This window comes from Opisthocomus hoazin, chromosome 4, assembly GCF_030867145.1.
Source record: "Opisthocomus hoazin isolate bOpiHoa1 chromosome 4, bOpiHoa1.hap1, whole genome shotgun sequence".
NCBI classification, from domain to species: domain Eukaryota; kingdom Metazoa; phylum Chordata; class Aves; order Opisthocomiformes; family Opisthocomidae; genus Opisthocomus; species Opisthocomus hoazin.
The window spans coordinates 78124487-78149921 of NC_134417.1; the positions used below are offsets into that span (position 1 = coordinate 78124487).

The 25435-nt window shown below is 39.9% G+C and overlaps 1 protein-coding gene across 2 annotated transcripts in view; it reads right to left on the minus strand.

The window, feature by feature from the left end:
* Window positions 1–7426: 7426 nt before the first annotated feature.
* The window catches only part of KIF5B (kinesin family member 5B), a 36682-nt gene continuing 18673 nt past the window's right edge, over window positions 7427–25435 (minus strand). Inside the window, exons 12-26 of one of the 2 annotated variants that reach the window (XM_075419665.1) lie at window positions 24344–24537; window positions 23503–23571; window positions 22186–22392; window positions 20351–20494; window positions 19516–19701; window positions 18532–18649; window positions 18133–18194; window positions 17907–18016; window positions 17642–17743; window positions 15492–15552; window positions 15292–15363; window positions 15017–15121; window positions 14304–14520; window positions 12366–12498; window positions 7427–10010 (exon numbers count right to left, since the gene is read on the minus strand). In XM_075419665.1, coding sequence (XP_075275780.1) covers window positions 10004–10010; window positions 12366–12498; window positions 14304–14520; window positions 15017–15121; window positions 15292–15363; window positions 15492–15552; window positions 17642–17743; window positions 17907–18016; window positions 18133–18194; window positions 18532–18649; window positions 19516–19701; window positions 20351–20494; window positions 22186–22392; window positions 23503–23571; window positions 24344–24537 — 1787 coding nt within the window. In that variant the 3' untranslated portion in view covers window positions 7427–10003. Of the gene's footprint in view, window positions 10011–12365; window positions 12499–14303; window positions 14521–15016; window positions 15122–15291; window positions 15364–15491; window positions 15553–17641; window positions 17744–17906; window positions 18017–18132; window positions 18195–18531; window positions 18650–19515; window positions 19705–20350; window positions 20495–22185; window positions 22393–23502; window positions 23572–24343; window positions 24538–25435 lie in introns of both variants that reach the window. The other variant, XM_075419664.1, reaches the window with a different exon arrangement.

Consider the following 25435-nt stretch of genomic DNA (forward strand, 5'->3'; position numbering starts at 1 on the left):
GGTTGGAAGGTACCATTAGAAGTCATCTAGCCCAACCCCCCTGCAGTGAGCAGGGACAGCTTCAACCAGACCAGGTTGCTCAGAGCCCTGTCCAACCTGGCCTTGAATGTCTCCAGGGAGGGGGCATCTACCACCTCTCTGGGCAACCTGTGCCAGTGTTTTACCACCCTCATGGTAAAAAATTTCTTCCTTGTATCCACTCTGAATCTACTCTCCCTTAGTTTAAAGCCATTACTACTTGTCCTGTCACTACAGGCCCTGCTAAAAAGTTTGTCCCTATCTTTCTTGGAAGTCCCCTGCAAGTACTGAAAGGCTGCAATAAGGTCTCCCTGCAGCCTTCTCTTCTCCAGGCTGAACAGCCCCAACTCAGCCTTTCCTCACAGGAGAGGTGCTCCAAGCCCTCGGATCATCTTTGTGGCCTCCTCTGGACCTGCTCCAACAGCTCCATGTCCAACTTAACATTACCATCTTCATCTTTTTAATACATATGCATTGTTATTCTAATAAATGATCGGTTAAAGTCTCTTTGTCCAGCATGTAAATTAGCACACTTGCTCAGTTTCTTCATGTTTTGAGTCTGGGGTATAACTGGGATAGGTGGGCTGTGAGTCAGTGGTCACGATCTCCCCCTGCCAGAATTACCTTTCCCCTAGTGACCTGTTCCTTTTGGCAATCTCAGCAGCTTTTCATAGCTTGTTAGCTATTCTTACGATTCATCACTCTCTGGTTCTACTCTGGACAGGTACATCCTTCTTATGAAATGATAACACGTTATTCAAAATCCTGTGTCTTAGTTTCTCTAAACCGGTCTTGCTGCTCCCGAGCAGCCGGAGCCGCGCTGCCTCTGCGCAGGAACCCCACAGGGTGTGGAAGCCTGATGAGCCGAAAGGCGAGGACATCTTTGCTCTCCCAAAGCAAGGAGCTTCCCGCTCCTGTCAGCAGTGCGAAGGGGGCTCACCCCGTCGCAGTCCCTGCTGCAAACCGGGCCCTGGAGACCGCAGGCAGTGGCCGGGCTGCTGCGGGTGGCTGCTGTTAAACATGGAAAGGCCTCGCAGTGAGCTTCACAGAATCACAGAATGGCAGGGGTTGGAAGGGACCTCTGTGGGTCATCTAGTCCAACCCCCCTGCCGAAGCAGGGTCACCTACAGTAGACTGCACAGGACCTTGTCCAGGTGGGTCTTGAATATCTCCAGAGAAGGAGACTCCACAACCTCTCTGGGCAGCCTGTTCCAGGGCTCCACCACCCTCAGAGGGAAGAAGTTCTTCCTCAGGTTCAGCTGGAACTTCCTCTGCTTCAGTTTGTGCCCATTGCCCCTTGTCCTGTCTCTGGGCACCACTGAAAAGAGCTTAGCCCCATCCTCCTGACACCCACCCTTCAGATATTTGTAAGCATTTATAAGGTCCCCTCGCAGCCTTCTCTTCTTCAGGCTGAACAAGCCCAGTTCCCTCAACCTCTCCTTGTAGGGGAGATGTTCCAGTCCCCTCATCATCCTCGTAGCCCTCCGCTGGACTCTCTCCAGTAGCTCTTCATCTTTCTTGAACTGGGGAGCCCAGAACTGGACACAGTACTCCAGATGAGGCCTCACCAGGGCAGTGTAGAGGGGAAGGAGAACTTCCCTCGTCCTGCTGGCCACACTCTTCTTGATGCACCCCAGGATCCCATTGGCTTTCTTGGCAGCCAGGGCACACTGCTGGCTCATGGTTAACCTGTCGTCCACCAGGACGCCCAGGTCCCTCTCCGCAGAGCTGCTCTCCAGCAGGTCCACCCCAAGCCTGTACTGGTGCATGAGGTTGTTCCTCCCCAGGTGCAGGACCCTGCACTTGCCCTTGTTGAACCTCATCAGGTTCCTCTCTGCCCAGCTTTCCAGCCTATCCAGGTCACGCTGAATGGCAGCACAGCCTTCTGGTGTATCTACCACACCTCCCAGTTTGGTGTCATCAGCAAACTTGCTGAGGGTACATTCTAACTCTTCATCCAGGTCGTTGATGAAGAAGTTAAACAAGGCTGGGCCCAGTACTGACCCCTGAGGGACACCACTTGTTACCAGCCTCCAACTAGACTCAGCGCCGCTGATGACAACCCTCTGAGTTCTGCCATTCAGCCAGTTCTCAATCCACCTCACTGACCACTCATCCAGCCCACACTTCCTCAGCTTCCCTAGGAGGATATCATGGGAGACTGTGTCGAAAGCCTTGCTGAAGTCAAGGTAGACAACATCCACGGCTCTCCCTTCGTCTACCCAGCCAGTCATGTCATCGTGGAAAGCTATCAGATTGGTCAGGCATGATTTCCCCTTGGTGAATCCATGCTGACTACTCCTGATAACCTTCTTTTCTTCCACTTGCTTGGTGATGGCCTCCAGGATAAGCTGCTCCATCACCTTTCCCGGGATGGAGGTGAGGCTGACCGGCCTGTAGTTCCCTGGGTCCTCCTTCTTGCCCTTTTTGAAGATTGGAGTGACACTGGCCTTTCTCCAGTCCTCGGGCATCCCTCCTGTCCTCCAGGACCTCTCAAAGATGATGGAGAGTGGCTCAGCAATGACATATGCCAGCTCCCTCAGCACTCGTGGGTGCATTCCATCGGGGCCCATGGATTTGTGGACATCCAGATCGCTTAAGCGATCCCTCACACAGTCCTCCTCGACCAAGGGAAAGTCGTCCTCTTTGTAGGCTTCTTCTCTTACCTCCGGGGCCTGGGATTCCTGAGGGCCAGTCTTAGCACTGAAGACTGAAGCAAAGAAGGCATTCAGTAGCTCTGCCTTCTCCGCTTCCTCCGTCACCAGGACACCCGCCTCATTCAGCAGCGGCCCCACGTTGTCCCTAGCCTTCCTTTTGCTGCTGATGTAGTTGAAGAAGCCCTTCTTGTTGTTTTTGACATCCCTTGCCAGCTTCACTTCCAGGTGAGCCTTGGCCTTCCTCGTCGCATCCCTGCATGCTCTCACCACGTTTCTGTACCCTTTCCAAGTGGCCTGCCCCTCTTTCCACATTCCATGGACCTTTCTCTTCTGCCTGATCTCCCCTAGAAGCTCCTTGTTTAACCATGCAGGTCTCCTGCCTCCTTTCCTAGATTTCTTTCTCAGGGGGATGCATTGCTCCTGTGCATGGAAGAAGTGTTGTTTAAAGAGCGACCAGCACTCATGGACCCCACTGCCTTCGAGAGCCCTGGCCCATGGGATTCCTCCCAGTAGCTCCTTGAAGAGGGCACAGTCAGCCCTCTGAGGTCCAGGGTTTTGATCCTGCTTATCGCCTTGCTTCCTCCATGCAGGATCCTGAACTCGACCATTTCATGGTCACTGCAGCCGAGTCTACCTCCAGGACAGATGCTCCAGTCTTCTCATCATCCTTGTAGCCCTCCACTGGACTCTCTCCAGTAGCTCCTCATCTTTCTTGAAGTGGGGAGCCCAGAACTGGACGCAGTACTCCAGATGGAGCCTCACTAGGGCAGAGTAGAGGGGGACGGCAGCAGGCTCCTCTCTGTCACGGTTTCTGCTGAAGGGCATTTCATGCAGTGGAAGCATTTGAGGAATCGTTTACACCTTCTCAGGAAAAGACCAGCACAAAATCCTCCGCGAACAGCTGCTTGTCAGTCGGACGCTGCATGCTCACGTAAAGCCCCTCTCCCAGCAGCCCAACGCCCCCTGGGTCCATCAGAGCTGATGGAGGCGATAAGCAGACAAGGTTAACACCCACATTTACGTTGTGCTGGGCTAATTTACTTTTTAAGGCGCTTTTGAATGCTGCTGCTGTCAAAAGCCAAAAAGCACCCACTGAAACAGCAAGTGGCTTCATGGGTGCCTCTGGTACGGCGGCACCAGCTGCGAAGCCCGTGCATCTCCGTTTGCAGGAGGCAATTTGAGCCGACTTTTGGAACAGGACAGGGCCCCGCAGGTACCCCTTGCTCACAGAGCAGCTCAGACAGCACACACCTGGGGACACCCAGTTTTGTGGGCTTAGGAATGTGGACAACACAGGTTATGTGGCTCTCCTCACTTGCTGGAGGTAGGTATCAAGGCCTCCCTCGGTACCTTGGGTGGAGAAGACAGCTGATGGATCCGTCAGCGACGTCAGTAGGCTTGTGCTGTGTAGAGCACACCATAGCGAGTGTTCTGCTGAAAGGTACGCCGGCAAGGTGTCCTGGGTGCGGGTTATGTCCCACCACGCTATGCAACACCCCTTTCTTCCCCATTTACTGTTATTGGCCTCTTACTTCACTTTTCACAGGTAAATAGGCTAAATGTGGTCTATTACGATAGTCTCATTTGCATGTACTCTTCTTTTCTTCTGCATTATATTTTTTGTCTGCAGGTAACTCTTTCTCTTACTCCCCCTGCCCAGTCCCACCTCGCCTGTCATTCCCCCCAGCATGCACTGGTTAGAGATAAAACGATGAACAGTCCTGCAGGGAGTTCAGGAAGATTCATCAGATTCATCAACTCCCCAGGCAAAAAGTCTGACCTACTGTCCTGGGTTTGGCCAGGACAGGGTTAATTTTCACTAGAATCCAGGAAGGGGCACAGCCGGGTGGGCTGACCCAACCTCAACCTGGCCAAACAGAGCCAGGTATTCCATACCTTGTGCCGTCATGTGGGGTTCGGGGGGGGGGGGGGGGAAGCTGGGCAGGGGGAACTCGCGGCTCGGGAGGGCACAGTGGCCGTGCGGTGCGAGAGAGCGGGTCTCTTCTGCACGTTTGTTTTGTATATTCCCCTTTTTCTGTATCGTTGTTGTTATTGTTCCCTTTGCTTGCTGTTCTGTTAAACTGCCCTTATCCCGACCCACCGGTTTCTGTCCGTTTCCATTCTCCTCCACACCCCAGCGGGGGGAGGGGCGGCCGCGTGGCACTTTTGTTGCCGGCTGCAGCCAAAACCAGAACACGGACCCATCAGTCTTCAGTAATCATCTTCCAGACGTGTTTTCTGTGTCATTTAGTGAAGCCATACTATGTACTTAAGTGACTCGAGACAGTTTCGCACATGGGACATGTCAAACACACTGTTTGACACTGCCTGCATCGGTGTTACAACTCCTCGGTCCATTCCAGAGGGAAGCCGCCCCAAGGCGGTCAATTGTCGAGCCAATGAATTCCTTAGCAGGTTGTGGGTTATCAGTGCAGGTAACTGCAGTTTTTCCTTGTCAAAGATGTAATAATATTTTTTCTTAATTTCAGAAGTCATGCCATTATTCAAAAGAAACTTTAGAGTGAAAGGAGATTTACTGCCTTTCGGAGCATCTTAGTTCTTGTCTGCAATGAGAGGGTCTGAGCTGGTCGCTCCCTCGCAGAGACACAGACCTATTCAAAGGCCAGCACTTCACTGGTGTGACTGAGCCATCTTCTGTTAGTAGGACACACTATGAAATACTTTATAGTATCAGATTAGCTCATTATTCAGCAGTTTTACAGATGCAATTTCTTCCTCCTGAGATCTTTTATGTAACTGTACTGGCAGAGTTAAATCTAGATCTCTTTTATGCTCTTATATACATTTATATATCAAAGCTAAATATTTAGCTAAAAATATAAAATATTAAGCTAAAAATATTTAGCTAAAAATATAAAATATTAAGTATTTAGCTAAATATTTAGCTAAGTTGCTTTCTGAGAAAATCATCCAGAAGATGATTGCAGCCTCATGTAACCAGACTGCTGCATAGCATCAGTTCAACGGCACTGAACCAAAACCAGAATCAAGTGTTACAGATGACTGGGAAAGGAAAATGAGTCCCAAGTGAGATAACGGGAGAGAGAAGAGGTCTACAAAAGTCTAGGTGGCACAGAAATATTGGAAATGGATTTGCCTCTCTGAAACCAGAATGAGGGGTCAGCAAATCAGCAGAAGCCACGTTCAAAAAAAGAGAGAGAGGTTCATGAAGCAAGTGGTAACTCAGGGAAGTTCCTTTCCTACCAAAACCAAGACAGGTTTACATGGATTTCAAAGACGACTGTCCACGCACATGGATAAAGGGAGAACTTTAAGCACCACCATATAGACAACTGATACCATACTCAGGAAAGCACCTGAGGTGACACATCTGGAGAAAGACTATTGAGATAAATCATCACTTTTGACTGATTTTCTGGGCAACCCACAAATCTGGCACCTCTGGAAACGAGTTCTTGGTCTGAACCGAATCAACCATTTGTTCTGTCAAACTGGGAGAACAGAAGACCTCCATCTCACTGCCCTCCTTCACCGGCTAACCGTGAGCGCATAAAGCGCAAGCAGCTACAGCTGAAGCTGAAAATACCATCAGGTGCTACAGATAAACTGGCAGTTTTCAGAATTTGTAATCTGCAGGCTGAACTGCTGCAAGCAGACACCCATTCTTTGTGAATCCCAAAACAGATAAAATGCATTGTCATCTTAAAAAGTCTTTAAAATCGGACTTTAAGCTGCTCAGGAACTAATTCAAACGCACATCGTGTGCCCAAACCCTTCATCAGCTTCTACACTGTTTCATTTCAAAGAATAAGTGTGGAACACAAGTGCATCTATGGTTCCTTGACTGCCAGAAGGCCTGTATTAAGGCAATCTCCTCTAGTTCTTAAATAGCCTTCTGCTCCCGGAAAGAATACAGTTGTTGTCTAACCTGCCTCCAACTTACTCTAGAATGCAACCATTTTAAAAATTAATAAATCCCTTGACGAATAGGATGTAGCAATAGTCTTACATACCTAACTCTCAATTACAACTAAGGAATAGCTACCTTAAGCAGAGGAGAGCTGGGTTTGTTGGTGAGGGTTTTGGGGTTTGATTTTCAGGTCTTCTTTTGAAAAACAGCTGAATACCAAGACAGAGACCAGTGGAAACAAAACAGCTGCTTTGAGCAAGAGAGGAACTGTCTCCCTTGAAAGAAAGAATGCCTCTGCCTAAGCCCTATGTCAAGGCAGAATTCTTTCAAGTGTGTCACTTACTGTATCCAAGATAAATAAGGTGGAAGTTGAAGTTTTAAAAAAACCAACAAAACAAACTAAAAAACCCCAAAACATAGACAAGCAAGAGAAGCCATTAAATACTGACATTAAGTTGGCATATTTATGAGCTACACAGAGCATATGCCTTTGGGAGAGGTCAAAGCAATCCCAGATTGAAGGGGTTCTAATTCTGGTATACTCCAGCTGTAATAAATTTCTGAACATTTCCACAGGCATCAGCTGTTCGGGGGGGGGTGTCTTTATTCTTTTGTTTGGTTTGGGGTTTTTTGTTTGTGTGTTTTTTCTATCATAAACAGTCTTGAAGACTAAGACTTAAATATTGATATTTGTGTATGGGAAAGCTTATGTGTATTAACACACACTGGAATAAGATATTAGAGACATGAAGTGATCACGATTTGCACAGAAATAACTGGTCATGAAACCTATCAAGGGAAAAATATTATATGGAGGCAATTTAACAAGCAGGTGTAAAGACTGAATAAATGCACAAAGTTCAAAGATTTTTCTTCTCTTTATTTAAACACAAATACATTTACAGCATGCAGGTAAGTTAAAACTATATGGCGTCTTCCCCAAACCAATTGTTTTAATGCATCTTAACAGTACTGAAGATAAGTCATATTCCACAGGTAGACTTGTCCTCTCATGTCAAATTTAGTTACACACAGTAGTGGGTCAGCATTTAAGTTATGTAAATAATTTAGTTGTTCACCAGAAATAAATATTATTTCACCAAGTTCCTATCCTAAACCATCTTTTTAAAAAATATGATCTAGAGGAACATAAAAAATAAAAACCATTCAAAGACTGCAAGTTGAAACAGCAGTGTTGAACATTTCCCCATATAGACTGAATATTTTAATTTACAAAAAACAGTAATTGTCCTGTCCGGCTGACCTATGACAGCCAAACCAGAAAACAAAAGAAGTTGCTTTTTTTTTTTTTTCTTTTCTTTTTTTTTCTTTTTTTGCATTTTAAGAGGCAGTTCTTGGTAAACTTCGTAAGAGGTTTAAAATAAAAAAGAAAAAGCTTAAATATAAAAAGGTGATGTACACTCAGCTACAGGCTAGTTACTATTTATTTTTTTAAACTCAGCAATTTTCAGCACCAAGACCCATGATAATTACCTACAGGAATGAAACCCCCATTTACAGGCATGAGAAAAAACTCCTGCTTCATTTGAATGTATTTTAAAGAAAGTGGGGGGTTTTGGTTTTTATGATTGCATATTAACAAATGAAGGTCTGAAAACCTGTAGTTAACAGTGAGAAAGATAATGGACAGTGCTGTTTCCATTATGAGAACTTCCATTCAAAATAGTCCACTGTTCCTTTAGTTTTCTTTCCTTGGTGTGCTGCCTTTAATCGTGCTCTAAAACAACTGCAAGTTTGGAGTGTTTGGCAGCTTTACTGAACAAAGCCGTCTTAAAAGCTGAAAACCCCAGAATAGCGAGATTTCCAACTGATGCACTCAACCTTTAAATATCAAACTATTAAAAATTCATACTGTAGATATAGAAAAAAGTGGTTCAAGGTCTAAAATCTGACTACACTCCATCATAATATAAATATTTTGTCTATTTATAATATAAAAGTTGAAAGTGATTTGCTGTCTGAACAGTCATCGAGAGTCTCTACTGTCTCCACAATAACTGATGAATACCCAGCAAAAATTCAAGCCAGCACACAAAGCAGTACCAACTGGGTCTGGCTAACTGGATTCTTTCAGTAATATTAAGTTCCTTCTTTCTCAAAGACCTGGTAATTTTTATCCAGAATGCAGCTGTTCTAAAAATTATAGTGGCTAAACCCTATGAATAAGTTAGGCAAATTATACTATAAAATTTCAAAACCCAGATTCAGCTCAGTGGGAGTACTGGAGCTCAAAAATTATAACAATAAAAAACCATGTTTCATTTTGTTAGCCACTTCACAGGACTTTATTGCAAAGAGAAGAAAAATATTCAACAACTACTATTCTGGGCATTTCAAATACCTACTTACAAATGGATTACAAATACAATTCAGGGTAGCACTTCATTTTTTTTTTTTTTTTAAACACATGTCTCTGGGATTTCCAGATACATCAGTTTTTAAAAGTTGTATCCTTTATTAGTGTATCTGAATTCATTGGCCAGATGCTGAATTTTTGTTTAATTGAAAGTTAAAATTTTAGCCAAAAGTTCCAGTACTGTGTATGTAGTGGAATATCAAGTTAAATTTTAGACCCTGTTCATTTCACTATTACAAAAATAGCGAAAATGAACGGTCACAGATACAGACAAATGGATAGACAGGCTCATCAGCAAGAAGCAGAATGTTTTCACTCCACCAGACTGTACTGTGTGTAGAATCAGGAACAGGACAGATAGGATAATCCATTGCCAAAGTATTTTTTGTAAACTTAGGTTTACTCTTATTACTGTACAATGTTTAATTCTAAATTACCCGATAAACAGGCATTTAATCAGATAACAGTTAAACAGCCTTGTTCATCTTGAACTCTTCAGTTCTGTGGTGTAGCAACCGCAGTGCCTTATGGCGGTTGTCATAAGCACACTTCAGTATTCTTACACTATACAAATAAATTTAGTTGCAATGCTCTGTGTAGCATTCTAAAAGAAAACTGTAATGTAGAGTGCCATTCTAGTTCAGTGGGACACGTAGTGTTACGTGAAGTGATAAAATGAAAGCATACTTAAACACCGTTGCACATTCCCTAAGACAGTAAGATGTATACAAATTAAGCTACAAAATTTGAACTAAGATTTTCTCAACGTACATTCAGCTTGGCACAGTGCAGACTAAATTTAAGACATGAAAGACAAACTGTGTAATGAGCAGAGCTACACTTTAAGTAACGTATCATTTTTCAAGACGCCAAAATTGCACTCTAGTTTTTTCTGGAAATCAGTTAGCAGAATTTGCAGAAGGGGGAAGAGCTGTACAGGCCAGGTATAATTTATACACTTTCAAAAAAATAATCCTACAGTCCCCAAAAGGAGAGATTATTGTCATGGAATGACTCCCTCTATAGGATATCCAATCCTCCTCATGCTGCATTTACTTCTCAGCAACTGTAAACGAGAAAAATAGCAAGAGTTAAGTGCTTGTACCCCATATATAAAAAAACCCCAAATTATTTACATTTACAGCAGACCATATTCACTATTTACATAGCCTTTAACAGCCCAGGTCTCAGACCATTCAGATAAGTGCTAATAAAACACTTGTTTTAGAACAAGAAATTATGCAACACGAAGCATTTAAGCTATGCTGTCTATTACCAACAAATCTACATCACAATAAACTGACCAGGTATTCAATCTCGATTGCCTTAACGGAGTAAACGTTACAAACACAAACCAATTATAGCCCAGCTCCATTTCCCTTGACTGTTGCTACTTTTCCAATCCAGTGAGAACTGGCTGGATATCACCTACTAGCTGCTGCCAAGTTTTGACTTTGCTGTCTGGGAAGATGAGATGGGAATGCAGAGATCATTTGGCATTAATCATCCTAAAAAAATTCGATTTGCATAGGGAAATAGCAATTTACCATCTCTTTCTTTAATGTTTCCAGAATAATTTGTTAAATGGTGGTCTCCAAATGTAAAACAGTACACCATGTTCCTACTGTACCAAAAGTTCTCCTCTAACCAGAAGTTCAGATGCTTAGTATCTGTATAAATCCTCAAAAAATGTATAACAGGCATTACTACAGATAAAAATGATACCGGCTACCTGGATATTCACAAGCTGAAAAGAAATTTATATTTAATAGTAAAATAAAGTCCAAAAAATGTTTTGTTCCTTTACTTCCATAAAGGACAGGTTCTTCCAAAAACAGGATAGGTAAAGTTGGAATAAATTATGACATCTCTCCTGACTAAGTGCTGAACTCTGCTTGGTTCAGCAGGAATAGGTAACATGCTGACATTAGAAGAATTACACGAAAGCTTTACAACTGTTTAACGGATTCTGTAAGCATCACTCGGTTTTGGTTTGTTTGTTACAAAGGTGTTCTAGCTAATACTTAGCAATTTTCCACTCTTGCATGATTAATCTACACATAGTCCAAAAGTCAAAAGTGCAAAGTCTCCTATTTAAATTTCCCAGCGCCAACAGCGAAAGCTCTTCTCCAAAGCAAGATACAAACTCAAAATTAAGTTATTTATTGCTGAATATTATGAGTGCTTTTAAAGAAGTATGAGACTAAACGGGCTCTCTGCAGTCCGAATTCTAGGCAACATCACCATACGAAATGTCTCTACACTGGACAGCTGAGCTAGATCTCCTTTGCACTCAAAGTAGTTACCTGAAGATTAACTTCACCATACCAACATAATCAAGAATCCAGGAACTGCCAACTCCTTGGTCATTCAAGGCAGATGTTATTCAAGGTTAAAGTGTGTATCACTGCAACTTCTTATCTACTGAGAGACACTGCTGAACAAGCACCAGGTACCCTAACTAGTACTACAGTTTGATTTTCTCTATATTGGAAAGAAAGCTTGGAAAAGTCAGTCAGCTAGTAAAAAGAAACAAATGGAAACAAGATTAATGTAAGCTGCTCTGGAGCTCTTCAGAAGAGAATCACCCAGGATTCAAGCACCACACAATCATTTTAGGAGTGTTTTCAAACTGAAGACGCAGATAACCTTAACTAAGGGAATATCTAGAAGACATTTACACAAACGCTCAAAAAATAAAATGATGACAGAGAAGGTAGCAGAGCATTGATAGGTGACCAACAGACCAACAACTACAAAGCAGGTGTTAAAAAGAGACATGATTCTGCGAGCAGTTTAAGCATATTAAGTACCAGACTACATGTAATTACTTAGGAGATTAGAGACATTTTCAAATAAGTGCACACATTAATTTCAATTACTGTAACTGTGTTTTAGGCAGGCTAATGTTTTAAATTTACTGGATAAAGACAGGAATTGTTCTGTTAAATGCTTCCAAATTACTGACACACGGAACAGTTTGCAAACATAGTAAGAAGATCAAATAAACAACATGTAAGAATATGGTCATTTTTTAATTTCATCATTGAATGTTTTCTGAAGAAAACTGTGTTTAAAAAGATAATAGCAAGCCAAAAGAATTTAAACTCTCCACTCCTTTCCCAAAGAGGAGCTATTGGCTGTTACTGGTAACTATCTCCAGCTGACTGTGTTCACTTTTTGTTCTACTCCAGCAGAACAACTCCAGAACTGCCATTTTACAACAAAAACCAGTTTTATAACAAAAGCAGCAGCAGCATTAGTCAGATGTACATGTACTGTTCTTCTAACTATAAAATTATATATATAAAAAAGTTGATCTGATTATTCGAGTGATTTTATGCCGCAGAATGAACTGTAACAAGACTAATACAAAGTGGTTTAATCACACATTTAAAAAAATCCTACAAGACAAGCTTACACTTTGTCTTGCCGTCCTCCACCTCCACGCAGTGCAACTGGCTGGCTGTTTTGAGTGAACACACCTCCACCACGAATTGCACTTGGATGAGTTGGAGAAGCTGCTGGATGCTGGCCAGGACGGATAGGCTTAGCTGCATGAAAAGAAACATCACTTAAATACACACATCACAATTATACCTTTGATTATTCAATTTTACTGATGCTTTATTTTATACTATCCCAAAAGTAATAATCAAAGTTGAATGCACTTTGAATAAGAAAGCAGGTTGAGGAGATGGTATTCTGAGAACCTAACAGATTAGTGTCAACTATAACAAGCCCTGAAAAATAGACCATGTTTTGCTTTTATTGTCCCTATTAGAACTGAAGCTAGCAAAGCTTTTGATAACCTTTAACTTCACATGTATTATCTGCCCCACCTAATGTATTTCCCTGTAAGTATCCTGTTTCTTGGCAGTCAGAAATCAGACAAGACACATTTCTAGACAAAGTTTTATGAGGGTTATGTTCCTGTTAGAAATCATTATACGCTGCTGTATTTCCCACATCTACTTGATTGATAAGCCACTAGTTACTCCGCCCTGCAAGTGGTTCCACATATCGATTACTCCACAGGTAACACTGCTTCATCAACTTCTTACCACCATATGAAAACAGAACTTGCTCTATTACTGAAATCAAAATCAGTAGTTCTGACAGGTAGTTCACAGGCTGCATACACTTTGATAAACTATATTTTCAATCAGTTTTGCACGAGCACTTAACAGGACATGCACAACAGTATGACTTCACAAAGTTCTGCAATATCAACCAGAAACACCTAAAGTTTCAGCAGGTAAGAGTGGATATAAAGTACCTACAGTTAACAACTGCATCAGAGAAACACTTCTCAATTTCTGCGTTACAGGAAGCTGATCTCCAGTAAGACATGACTAGTTCATCTAGACATTTAAGTACAAGAGGCTTTATACCTGTGGTAAGCTCACTAGAGAATTTTGTTTGTCTTCTTGGAGATCCCTCGAGAGAAAGGTAAAACAGGAAAGTACCTGTCTTCAAGACACTACTTGAAGCAATCAAGAAAAAAAAAGTTCTAACTTTATTCTGCAACAGCTCTTTGCAGACCTATCAGTAAAGTTTAACTCCAATGCTCATTTCAGTTGCATTAACATTTGAGAGGAGTGTATTGATTACTGAAGTCCTGACACAGGACAACAAAAAGGCTGGAACACATAGTTACTTCTACAACAATAATGTTACAGGCACAGTCAAGTCCTCCACAGGTGTCACACCCTCCTGGCCCTCAGCACTCGAGAGCATAATGCCAGGTGGAGGACCAAGGGAAGATGACTGCCTTCCCACCACACAGCAAGAAACACTACTAGACTGCTGCTTTTTCCATTCTTTTCCCATAGGGCAGGCTATAGAGTACTATCTGTTTTGGAACAAAGAACCAAAAAGGTAACTGGGGATTTTAGGATGTTAGTTGCGGGTTTCTGTCTGCCCTTGTCCCCCACAAGATCGAGAGACAGCAAGACAATTTTGTTGTTGCTGTTTAAGGTGATGGCTTAATCTCTCCCCTTGCTTTGAAATACCTACTCAGTCTTAGAAATCGGAATGGAATTGGAATGATGTTACAGACTTAAGACTCACATTTTGTGTATTGTACTGTTCTAGGAAACAAACACACATTTATGCTAGAATTCTAGGTTGATAAGCCTTTCCCAGCATGTACAAAAATCCAGCTATCAGGAAGAGACCTATTTAAAATAAATTAAAAAACCACCCACATACACTTAAACCAAAATATAACTCACAGTAGAAAATACACCATGTTCATGCATGCAGTTGCAACTAGGGTTGAAAGATGCACACACACACACATCAAAAAAATCAGGAGGCAGATAAAGATTTCGGGGGCAAGGGATTCTTTACTAACCAATTTGTGCAGAATGTCCTCTTCTGGCCATATTCTTGGATCTTACAGCTTCCTTTATACGATCTACTTCTTGCTGATACCGTTTGCGATCACGAGAAGCGTTCTCTTTGGCTTCCTTCAGTGCTGACTCCAAAGCTTTAACTCTTTCAGCTGTAGCTCTAAGTCGTTTTTCCAGTTTCGGAAGTTCACAGCGAAGATCTGCATTATCGCGTACCAGCTACAAAAATGGAATCAATTATTTTCTTGGTATCTCTCTTCATAGTGAGAGCCAACCAAATACCCTCCCGCCCCTGAACAGGCAAAGCAGCAGGGGTACTACATTATCTCTGCTTAAGCTTTCAGTAAATCTAACAGTTCAACAGTAAAAATGTCATTTGAAAATCAGTTACTGTGGAAGAACATGCTACCAAACATAGGCACTTAAAAGTCTGCATTCTTCTTTGGTCAGAGATACACTAACTCTAAACACTAGCTTGGATCTTCTTCAGCTGAAGTGCACTTGTTACATACCCACATGCACTTAAAACAGCTATTAATTTACTTTACAGGAAAATTGTAGTCTACTGTTTTATATCAAGACACACACTCCAGATGTAGAAGTATTTCATTATAAAACAGATACTTTATAACCAATATGCATTCAGTCACTTCTATAATAATGCACCTTAAGTAGTTTGATTTTATTTAAAACTTGAAATTAAGCCTTATTTTACCTGCTTGTGAACCTTTGTAAGCTGTTCAAGATTATTCTCCAGGAAGGAAATCTTCTGTTTTTGTGCAGCACTGCCTCCTGTATCATCTGAATCAATCTCTGCACTCTGCAGTAACAAACACATAGGGTGGGAGAGAGGAGGCTGAGTACAAATCTGAACTTGCATGTTAAGGTCAAGCCAGAAAAATTACACTGCATAAATTCCTAATTTGGTTCTAAACTGAAATTCATATAGCATTCTGAGAAACACCAAGTCTCACTACAGCACCATGTTACCTTTTTCACTCTAGTAGCCAGATCCTGAACAAACAGCTTTCGAAGATTGTGAAGAGTCTGAAGTTCTTTTGCCTACAGTTAAGGACATTGGAAAAAAAAAAATTAAAAACAAACCAAAACTAAAAACCCTCAAAACTCTGAAAGTGGAAAACCCCCCCCAAGTATTGACATTTGCTTTGGAATATACTCTGATATCTTACCACAGTCTCTTCCAAACCCTTTAAGTCTTGCCTTGCTTGTTCCCGTCTGTCCTGCATAACCCTAAAAGACAATAAATTCATCCTGAAACATTCAAGCAAAATTGGAAATTTTAATGTTTTAGGAGACTAGAGTGAGAAACACTGTAAGGTAGAAATGAAAAATGTCTTTCAGTTGAAGCCCTCAATTAAGGATGTAACCAGCAGATGACACCACTTGCAAATCCAAACTGGGGGGTGGGGTGGGGAGTGGGCGAGTTGCAGGAGGAAATGAGGGAAGTACTTTTGATATTGAAGGAACACAAATAAGTAATTCACCTGCATAAATTACAAGTTTCTAGAATAGGTAAAGACAGACTCTCAGAATCAGGTTCAGCATTAATACCTGGGGAGATGATCTCCTGCAACTGTTCTTAACTCTGGCCAGCTGAGATAAATACCACATGACAGATTAAGGATTTTTGCTTTGTTTTGTTCTACCATCTCACCCTCAATACATCTGCCAAAGCTAGCATCACAAACAACAACAATCTCATCTTACAGGAATATAACCTGATGATTATCATTTTGCAGAGCTTCTGTCTTCCTATTTAACGTGAAACCATCTGCTGCACTGTTAACATTCTCTCTCAGAATTATAAGGCAGTGCAATTACTAAGATGACAGGATACAGGAAAGGAATGTGGACTTTCCTTTTTATGACTCAAGGTTGGAATAGGAAGGCCAGGGACTGCATGAAAATGAACTGTTCCTATTAAGTAGCCAAAAAGGTTCTTTTCCTCTTGAAGTTTCTCCTCACTCAGCCAGTTCTGCTACTAGTTCACAGCTAAATGATTAAACATTTGAGGTAATAAAATATTCTGAAGGATATCTCAGCACCCTATCCATTTTCCAAACCTCACTGGAAAAGTAGTTCTAGGTATCTTATACAACAATAAGTAAAAAAAAAAAAAAAAAAAAAAAGAATAAAATATGAATAACCTGTATTGTTTCTGGCCTGTCATTTGCCATGTACATTTATAACACACAATGGAAAATAAATGAACTCAAACAGGCTGGTGGAGGACACAGAATACCAAACTAATTTTTAATCATTCTTCGCAAGTCTTTTGAAGATGAAAGTTTCTAATACAGCAAGTGCCTTTAAGGGATCAAGGCTATATATAGTTTAGCCTGCAAACTGAAACAAGAAGCAATAATGTGGTACGTATATCAAATATTACAAGACAAGGAAATCTATTGTAACTAATGTAACTTTTGTAATCATTGTAGCATATAAATAAATCAGAGTAAGATGGATTCACAATAACAAAGTACACTGTATTTCACAGTAAGGCTAAAATAAAAAAAAAAGAAAAAGAAAAAAGTAAGGGTTGCTTATTGGTTACCAGTACAGACCAGTCAGGTCCCTCTGATTATTTCAAATTCTATGACAGAAAACTAAAAGCCACCATGTGTTTTCCAACATTGCCAAAAAGCACGCACTTTTAAAAAAGCTTTAAGTATATTGTATTTTTAACTCCTGTAAAGATAAATTCATATATGCCACACAGGGGTCACTACTGATACAACTAGAAACACTTCTAGAAAGTTATGATCAGATTTCTAGAAGTTGAGAACTGCTTTTCAGCTTGACCCTTGGATACTTACCTGCAAGCAAAATTTAATTCTAATTTTTGCACTAATTTTTCGGTCTAATTTACTAATACACTGTACTGCGTTACTCAATGGAGTATTCAGCTGTTATAATCTCAAGAATAAGCCAGTTAGAACCACCTAACTAGTTAAATAGCACAAGAACAAAAAAAAAAAAGCATAAGGGAACAGAACAAAAAAAAGTGTAAGGGAACTGTTATAAGGCTCTTCCAGTCTTAGCTCATGCAACACTTCATTGCAAAGTGAAAAGTTAATTACTCCAAACCATAGCATATTAACAAAGAAAAAAGTCATGGCCTTCCTATCTTTCTTCATTTTATTTCCAATTTTAAATATTAAGGCAGTGCAATGGTTTTAAAAAAGTTAAGTACAAGAAGGCTCTGGAGCCTCTCTAATAGGCATATAATACAGTGAGAGCCACTTCATCGTATTAGTCACTAGTATTTAAAATGTAAGTGTTCCTACACACATTTGTTTTATGTGCCATCGCTACTTACGTAAGTTCATGCAGTTTTCTACTTTTTTCCTGATCAGTTGCTTTCAACTTCTCATGCTCAACTCTAAGACGTTCCTGCTCAAGCATCATCTTCTGGTTTTGGCTGAACACAGAAAGTAAATGTGTCAGACATGACATTCAGTAAAGCAACATAAGTTATAAAGACACTGCAGAAGGAAACCTTTGCCACTGCCCACCATACTGTGCTTCTGCACTCACACAGTCCAGAGACATTTGGCACTACTAAACTAGTGACAGTTACTTACTCTTGAAGCTCGGTGATAAGTTTCTCCTTTGCATCAACTTCATCTCTTAGGCTACTGATTTGTTTCTGATGCGTCTCACGATGGCTCTGAATTTGCTGTTCCACAGCTTGCTATTACAAAAAATGTATGTATTATATGCTTTAAGAAGTTGCCGTATTTCACTTCTTAAAAAAAAAAAACCAAAAAAAAACAAAAAAACAACAAAAAAACAATGAAATTGACTTACCTTGACTTCATTTGCAGTTTGAACCTTATTTAAGTGCTCTTTCTCCATTTCATGGACTTTTTCTAGTAGGGATAGAGGAGAGAAAACACATTTCAGCCAGCTAACTAGGCGATAGAGTTAATTCCCCTGTCCCTTCCTAACACCTTAAAATTTGGAAGAAGTCCCTTCCCACTACAAAGATCAATTCAATCAGTAACATCTTTAATTTAATCCTATCCATAGCAGTTCTTTCAAACAGCAAATATGCTTTCCTCATTGATTAATTCTACTGGTTCAGTAGCAAAAAGCCATTCTATAGCTCTGCCCTTCAACCTAAACAGAACAGAACAATTCCCTATTTATCACTATATAATTAAAATGGTGGTGGTGGTGGGTGCGGTCTAGGGAGGAAATTCCTACCCTGTGCTCGGAGTTGAACTAATTCTTCATTAAGGGAATCCACGGACTCTTCCAGTTGCCTCTTTTTCTGTTCCACATTCTGAAGATATTCAGTCAATGACTTGATCTTGGCTTCATGCTTGTAGAACGGAAAGATTCATTTACTTTGGAACTAGGTATCATGGAATTACATCTGCATAACCAGTTTATACTTCTTTTTAAACAAGTAACCTGATCTCAAAACAAAAATGGTTCCAACTAAACTCTAAGCAGAACATGACTACTCAAGTAGATTTGTAATGCAACCTGTAAGACAATGTCTTTATTCTGGATTGGAATGAAATAAATTTTTGGCCGGGAGAAGAGACGCTTTGAATGTTATATATTATCAGAAGCAAGAGAGGCCCACAGTATTAAGATGACTGCACTGAAATATGCATCTCCTGATTTTAAAAAAAAAGATGACCATCTGTATGTAAAACAAAATACAGAAAAAATAAATTGCATATGTAGATCACGATTTCGAGAAGTGTTAGAAGTCACATTACTAATCTTTTTTCTACGAATCACATTAAAATGGCCTTTTGCACATTAAAAGTAAATTTAATCTGCTGTGCAAGTCTACTGTAATTTTACTGTGCTACAGCTACCTCTCCCACTTCCAGCTTGCTGCATTAGGAGACAGAGTGCTCACTAGCCACTACTGTAAGACTTGTATTTGTAAAGGACACTGTGACGGAGAACACATGGACCATGGTATTTAATACAAGCACTACAAAAGCATTATCAGGCCACAGACATATTGCAGAAATCCTGACATCCTGCCACACAATTATTCAGAAGCATCCAAACCGAAGAGAGTATTGAGGATACAGCTGAGTCTTGTGGCTGTTTGATCACAATTTACTTCATTAGGTGTCAAAAAGAAATTGCAACTCCCCCCCCCCCAGCAGGTTAAAGAATTCAAAGGAACATTCAGCAAGTACACTGTAAAGAAACATTTACCTGGGAGATACGGAGCTGGCAAGCAGCCAACTCCTTTTCATTTTCTTCCATTTTCTTATTGCTTTCAGCTTGCGTGCCTTCTAACTGTTTGCAACGTTTCACCATTGTTTTTACTTCTGATTTCATTTTACTAATGTACAGTCTTGCAACAGTGAATTCTTCATCTATCATGCCAGTTCCCTCAGGCTGCTGAAAAGTGTGGAATGACACATTTAAAAAGCCCAGATAACAAAACAGAATTAAAGATGAGCTGGAGAAACTTCATGCCCAGCACACATTCCCCACCTCAACAGCTAATCAGTGCATTTAAACACCAAAATGTAACTTTTTTCTGGAAAAACTTTTCTGATTGATTATTTAGAAGTTTGCACAAAGGTAATGAGTCACTTGAAGAGGGAAATACAGTTCACTATAGATTTCTAACACTGCTTACATTCTTGTCCTACAGTGACCTTTTAGATTTATCTCTCATTTCAGTTCTTCATTCCATTTTTAATATAAGTATCATCCTGACTGCCACTGTAAGTCAGCATTAGATTTCCAAGACGATGCTGTTGATTATGACCATCTCATATAGCTGTTTAACACTATGAATGAAAACACTACTTCAGAACAAAAACCCATACCTGCTCTGCCTTGTCTTTGTATAATCAAATTGTGTTTGGGACCCAATTAAGTCACAGTATAAGCAATGCACCGGGTCATGACCAAATCATTATTATACATGAGGCTTCCTATGGTGGTTATTTTTACCATACTAAGAAAACTGACCCTACCCATCTGCAATGTATGTGTGTAAAACATGGTATTAAATATTCCACTGACTCATCCTTACCTTGACATCATTATTTCCTACTGCGATTCCGATCTCTGCAAGATCTTTTAGTAAGGAGGCCATCATTTCTGTTGCTCGTTTCTTCTGATGGTTGGTCATTTCTTTAAGTTTTTGAAGCTCTGCATCTATACTGGCTAGAGTGACCTACAGTAAAAGAAGTTACACTATAATAAAAAGAACACGGTCCTGGTTTTAGAACTAGTTTCATACTATTTGTTTAAATACAGAAACATGTAGTTGCCTACTGGAAAGTCCCATTTTTATGTCTAAAATCAGACTGGAATCAACCCATGTGAATATACCACCACATACTGAAAGTTTAGAAGTCCTACAGTGACAGTATTTCTCCTGAAAGAAATGTGAAGTATGGCCAACAAAGGCCTTCAGCTCACAAAATAAAATCTTACAACTCTGCAAGAAAATTCACATCAATATTGTTACATAGCATTTGGAGTTATTTATGGTTAAATATTGCAGATATTGCATTTATAGGAAAAAAGGTACATGGACAGCAAGTCCAACTCTTTTCACCATATTTTGGTAAAGGAAAATAATTTCAGCTTTGCCTACAGAGCTCTCAACTTTTTCCTGCTTGCAAATCAAAAAATGGCACCCAGTTCCAAGAGTTCATAAGCACTACACTTAACTCTAGAGCAGTTTTTCAGCTAGTTTGAGCTGCTGTGGTTGTAATGGCTGCAGCTCAGCAGCTTGCATACTCAAAAGTTGTCTGCTCTTTGCTCTCAACTTCTAAAAAAAAAAAAAAAAAAGCCAAGATTTTTACATCAGGAATGTTTCAGCCAGTGATGCCAAAGAATGATGACGGTATGGGTTAGCTGTGACAGACTGAGAACACTGAAATGTCTTAATTTTACTACACCTCACAACAGTTGCTGCTTTCTTGTGTACTGAGTTATTCATGACACTCAACAGATATAATATCTAGGATCACTTGACTATTTATAAACTAGTTAAACATAACAACATTGCAAACAAACCCCCCGTCCCGAAGAACCAAACCACACACTTCATAATCACACACACCTACAGCTAGCCTATTCCACCAAATTTTAAATGCTGCTCATAATAGTAAGACCAGAGATGATCTAACTTTCAGCCAACCTTCAAGTGATGTAAGTTGCCAATAAAAATTACTCAGCTCAGAATACATAGAAATTTAAAGAGAAGCTTCATGTTCTTGTGAACATCAATTTTAATGCCACTGTTCTACCTAGACAAATCTTACTAACTGAAAATTTAAAGCCTCCTTCACTAGAAGACCCAGACCCATTCAGTTTTCATCTTCAAGAACAGAACAGACTTGCACCATCTCATATCCTGTCTGCAACACCAGCAAACAGGCTGATCCATTCCAGTACTCAGAATTTTAGAATAGTGGGTAGAGTATTAACTGTTTAAAACTGACTGAATCTGCCAAATAATTGGCTACCAAAACTGCCAATCAATTCAGAAACTATGCAGGTATGCGAGGAGGCATTACCTCAACTGCACCAGAAAAACAAACAAAACTGAGTCAGATCACCAGCACGTAACAAAAGCGTTAACTTCTAACATCTAGGATTTTTCTGAATAGTCTTCAGGCAGTAAAATGCCATAGGTACTAAAAAGATAAGAGCTATCAATGTCAATATTCACTGCGCATTTTTTTTAAGCTTACAGGTTTAGAAAATCATCCTTTGTTCAAACTAAAGAGTTTTAGACTTAAGCTCCCATTTTCCCTTGTGAAAAACCTTTTAAGGACGTCAAGCAAGAAATACAGACAAGACAAGAAAAGTTACATTGAAGACTGTCAGTAATTTCTTATTCCAATTTCATACCGATTTTTGATTGAGTTCATCACTAAGCAGTTCGTATTCCTTTGCCTTATCTTCTACTTCCTGAGACTTCTGATCATAATTGACAGCTAATTCTTCAAGGGCTTGTAGCACCTCCTTCACTTCCTCTTTAGAGGCATCGTTTTCAGCCTGAAGGCGATTCAACTCTGCTTGCAGGTTGTCTTGGTCCCGCCTGGTCGATGCTAGAAGCTGCAGCATTGATAGAGATTTATTTAAAATGACAACAACAAAGAATCATCAAGAATATTCCATGTATAAGTTGAATCTTATTATTGCTTTTACCTACTACAATAGCTTATATCTACATTTTTAGTGTCTAGCATCATGCAATAAGGATGCCAAGGACAGGTACAGTAAGAGTATATTGAACAATTAAATTTATCATCTATATCCACAGTTCTTTAGCTTTCAAAGTCTATTCAAAATTGAAGTGATTACAAATCAAGACACATAAGGACAGCAACTGGAAATGCATACAGAATATTGCAAGTTCTTTAAAATCCACTGAGCGCTACTCAAGTCTGAAATTGTCAACAGGCTAGGGACTAAACTTCCATCATTTTAACAGTTAGCTGCTCAAGAATAACTAGACAAAGTGAACTGTTGCTAAAGAGACCTATTTATTTATTTAAGTAAGATTAAACAGTAACTCCAGCTTCCTGAGTCCTCAACACATTTCCTTCTTACCATGTACACCACTTATTTTCTTGATCTGTGTGCTGTACAGAAATATTTTTTCTAATATCTTGGCTAAATGAAATTAGCAATTACTAATAGGTTTTTTTCCCCATTTAATTAAGTTACATTGCTGGCAACATGTGCATACAAATTGTTTGAATATTCTAGCAAGTATGGCCTGAAGTAACACACAGACAATTCCTTTTTCACTACAGGCCATTACATTTTCCTCCTCCCCCTTCTCTCTGTACAGCAACTGACCAAAAGTACGCCTTGAAACAGATTTCTACAGTAAATCAAGCCATCTTCAGCTTTGACAAACTGCTAACTATGCATGGGGAAAACAAGTGCTGATATCTTCGCATAAAATATTTCAATTCCTTCAACCTTCATGGATAGTTAAGGTTCAAATAAACTGGTTTAAGTTTAGCCATTAGCATAGTGTAAGTTGGGGGAATGAATAGCCAGAGCATTTAGATAAGGAGTAAAAGAGAACTATTGTAGAGTAGTAAGCTGTCATTCTACTCCCTGGTCATAAACTGTGACCTATTCAGAACATCTCCAATTTCTTTCAAGGAGAGACAAACAAACATAGAATAAAGATGCAAGAGCAAAACTTACCTCTTCCTGATCCAACATCTGTGTTTTCAGTTTTTCTACTAGTTGGCTCTGCTGATTAATTTCTTCATCCTGCAGTTGAAGTAAGACTGTGTTCAAGAAACTGACAAATACCACTCAGGAAAATAATCTGAGACAGAAGATGTTAGGCATCTAACTTTTCCATACTCTAATATGATTACACAATTGAAAGCAATAAAAGTAAAAAAATAATCCTTTTGATTTCACTGGCTGATCCATTAGGCTCTTAAGGTGGCATGTATGTCTAAAACACCATGTTTCTTAGACAAAACTCCTATATCCGTGCTTTTGCAAGTCTTCTTCAAGATCTTCTAACTTCCAAGAAACTCTTCATATTTAGTACCACTGCTTAAATGTAAAATTATGTTCAAATGAAATATGCGTAACACAGAAGGAGAAAACTGCTGTGTTCAATTTACTCATCTTCATGCTTTCTCATTATTTTCCCTTTTCTGGTACAGTATTATTCCAAAAAATCAGTTAGGAATGTTCTGCACACGGAAAGTAGAAATACCGTTCAAGATTCTCATAAACTTTTCCTTTCTAACTTTTATTTTTCTATTTTTTCTATGTACTGATACTTTAGTTTTCAGGACTTTTTTTTAGCAGTTTCAGCAAAGGAGGGAGAGCAACTAAGAAAGACTACTCAGTTAGTACCAGATAAGGTATTTTTGATTCCTCTTAGAGCTTCAGAATGAGTAGGTACTCCCAGCAAATACTTACGCAAGCTGTACTAACAAATGAAGACTAGCAAACTAAGTATTACATAGCATAGTTCAAGATATATTTCCAAAAGGTCTCACATTAAATAAGAATGGCATACCTTGTCATCCAGTTGTTTGTACAGTTTGGCAATTTCTTCCTCACATTTTCTTCTCTCAGCATCAGTGAAATTGCCAGTTACTCCAATTGTGGTAGCTGGTTTATCATTAATAACAGTAATATCCTTGTCCACTGCAAAAGCTTCTAAGTTGGCCTTCTCCTTGTCAAACTGTTCATCAACTGGTACAGTCTCCCCTTAAAGAAAAGAATATACTTAGTTTTAGTAGTCAGGCATGAAGTATCTTCCACAAAGTTAACCTTGAGAAGCATTACATACTCCCAGCTAACAGTACTGCTCCACGGTTAATAAGCAATCAAGTTCACATGACTACACGGTAAAAAAACCAAAAGACCACTAGATCATCCAAACTATCTCTTGCTTATCACAGAACATTGTATTTCACCCAGTTACTCTGTTGTGAGCTCCAAATCTTACATCAGACCGTATGTTCTAGACAGGCACCTAACTTGCCCTGAAGACAGAAAATCCTTTCTTTTCCCTTGGCAGTCTGTTCTTCTAGGTAGCCATACTCACTTTTAAATTGCTTTGCTTCTAATTTAAAATATTTTTTTAGTTACACTTTTATCCTTTCATGTTCATTAAGCCTTTTCTGATGAGAGTATTTTACTAACTTCACAAAGGAATGACACGCTAATGAAGGCACTTCTCTGGTGAACTAAACTAAATTCCTTAGCTTCTTATTACAAAGCACTTCATGCAGTCCTTGGAAGGTATGGGCGCTTTCCAACACTCCAGTATCTTGTGTCAATACTCTGGAAGAATGATACTTAATATTTCAGGTGTGGCCTCATACCATGTCTATAAAAGATTTAAAAAAAAAAAAAAAACACCTTTAAAAAAAAAAAATCACATCCTACTAAACTTAAGTGAGCCCATTTTTCTCAGATTTACATCAGGACGTGATGCAGTTCTCTACAATATTGCAAAATCATCTTCTGTTGCTGCCCAATTCCAGAATACATCTGTAAGTATGACCTATGTTCCTCCTTTCCTGCATATAAGGCTTCATGTATAACTTGCATTTTGCCAGACACTTCACTCAAGTTAATTATTCAAGAAGAAAGAACAGGC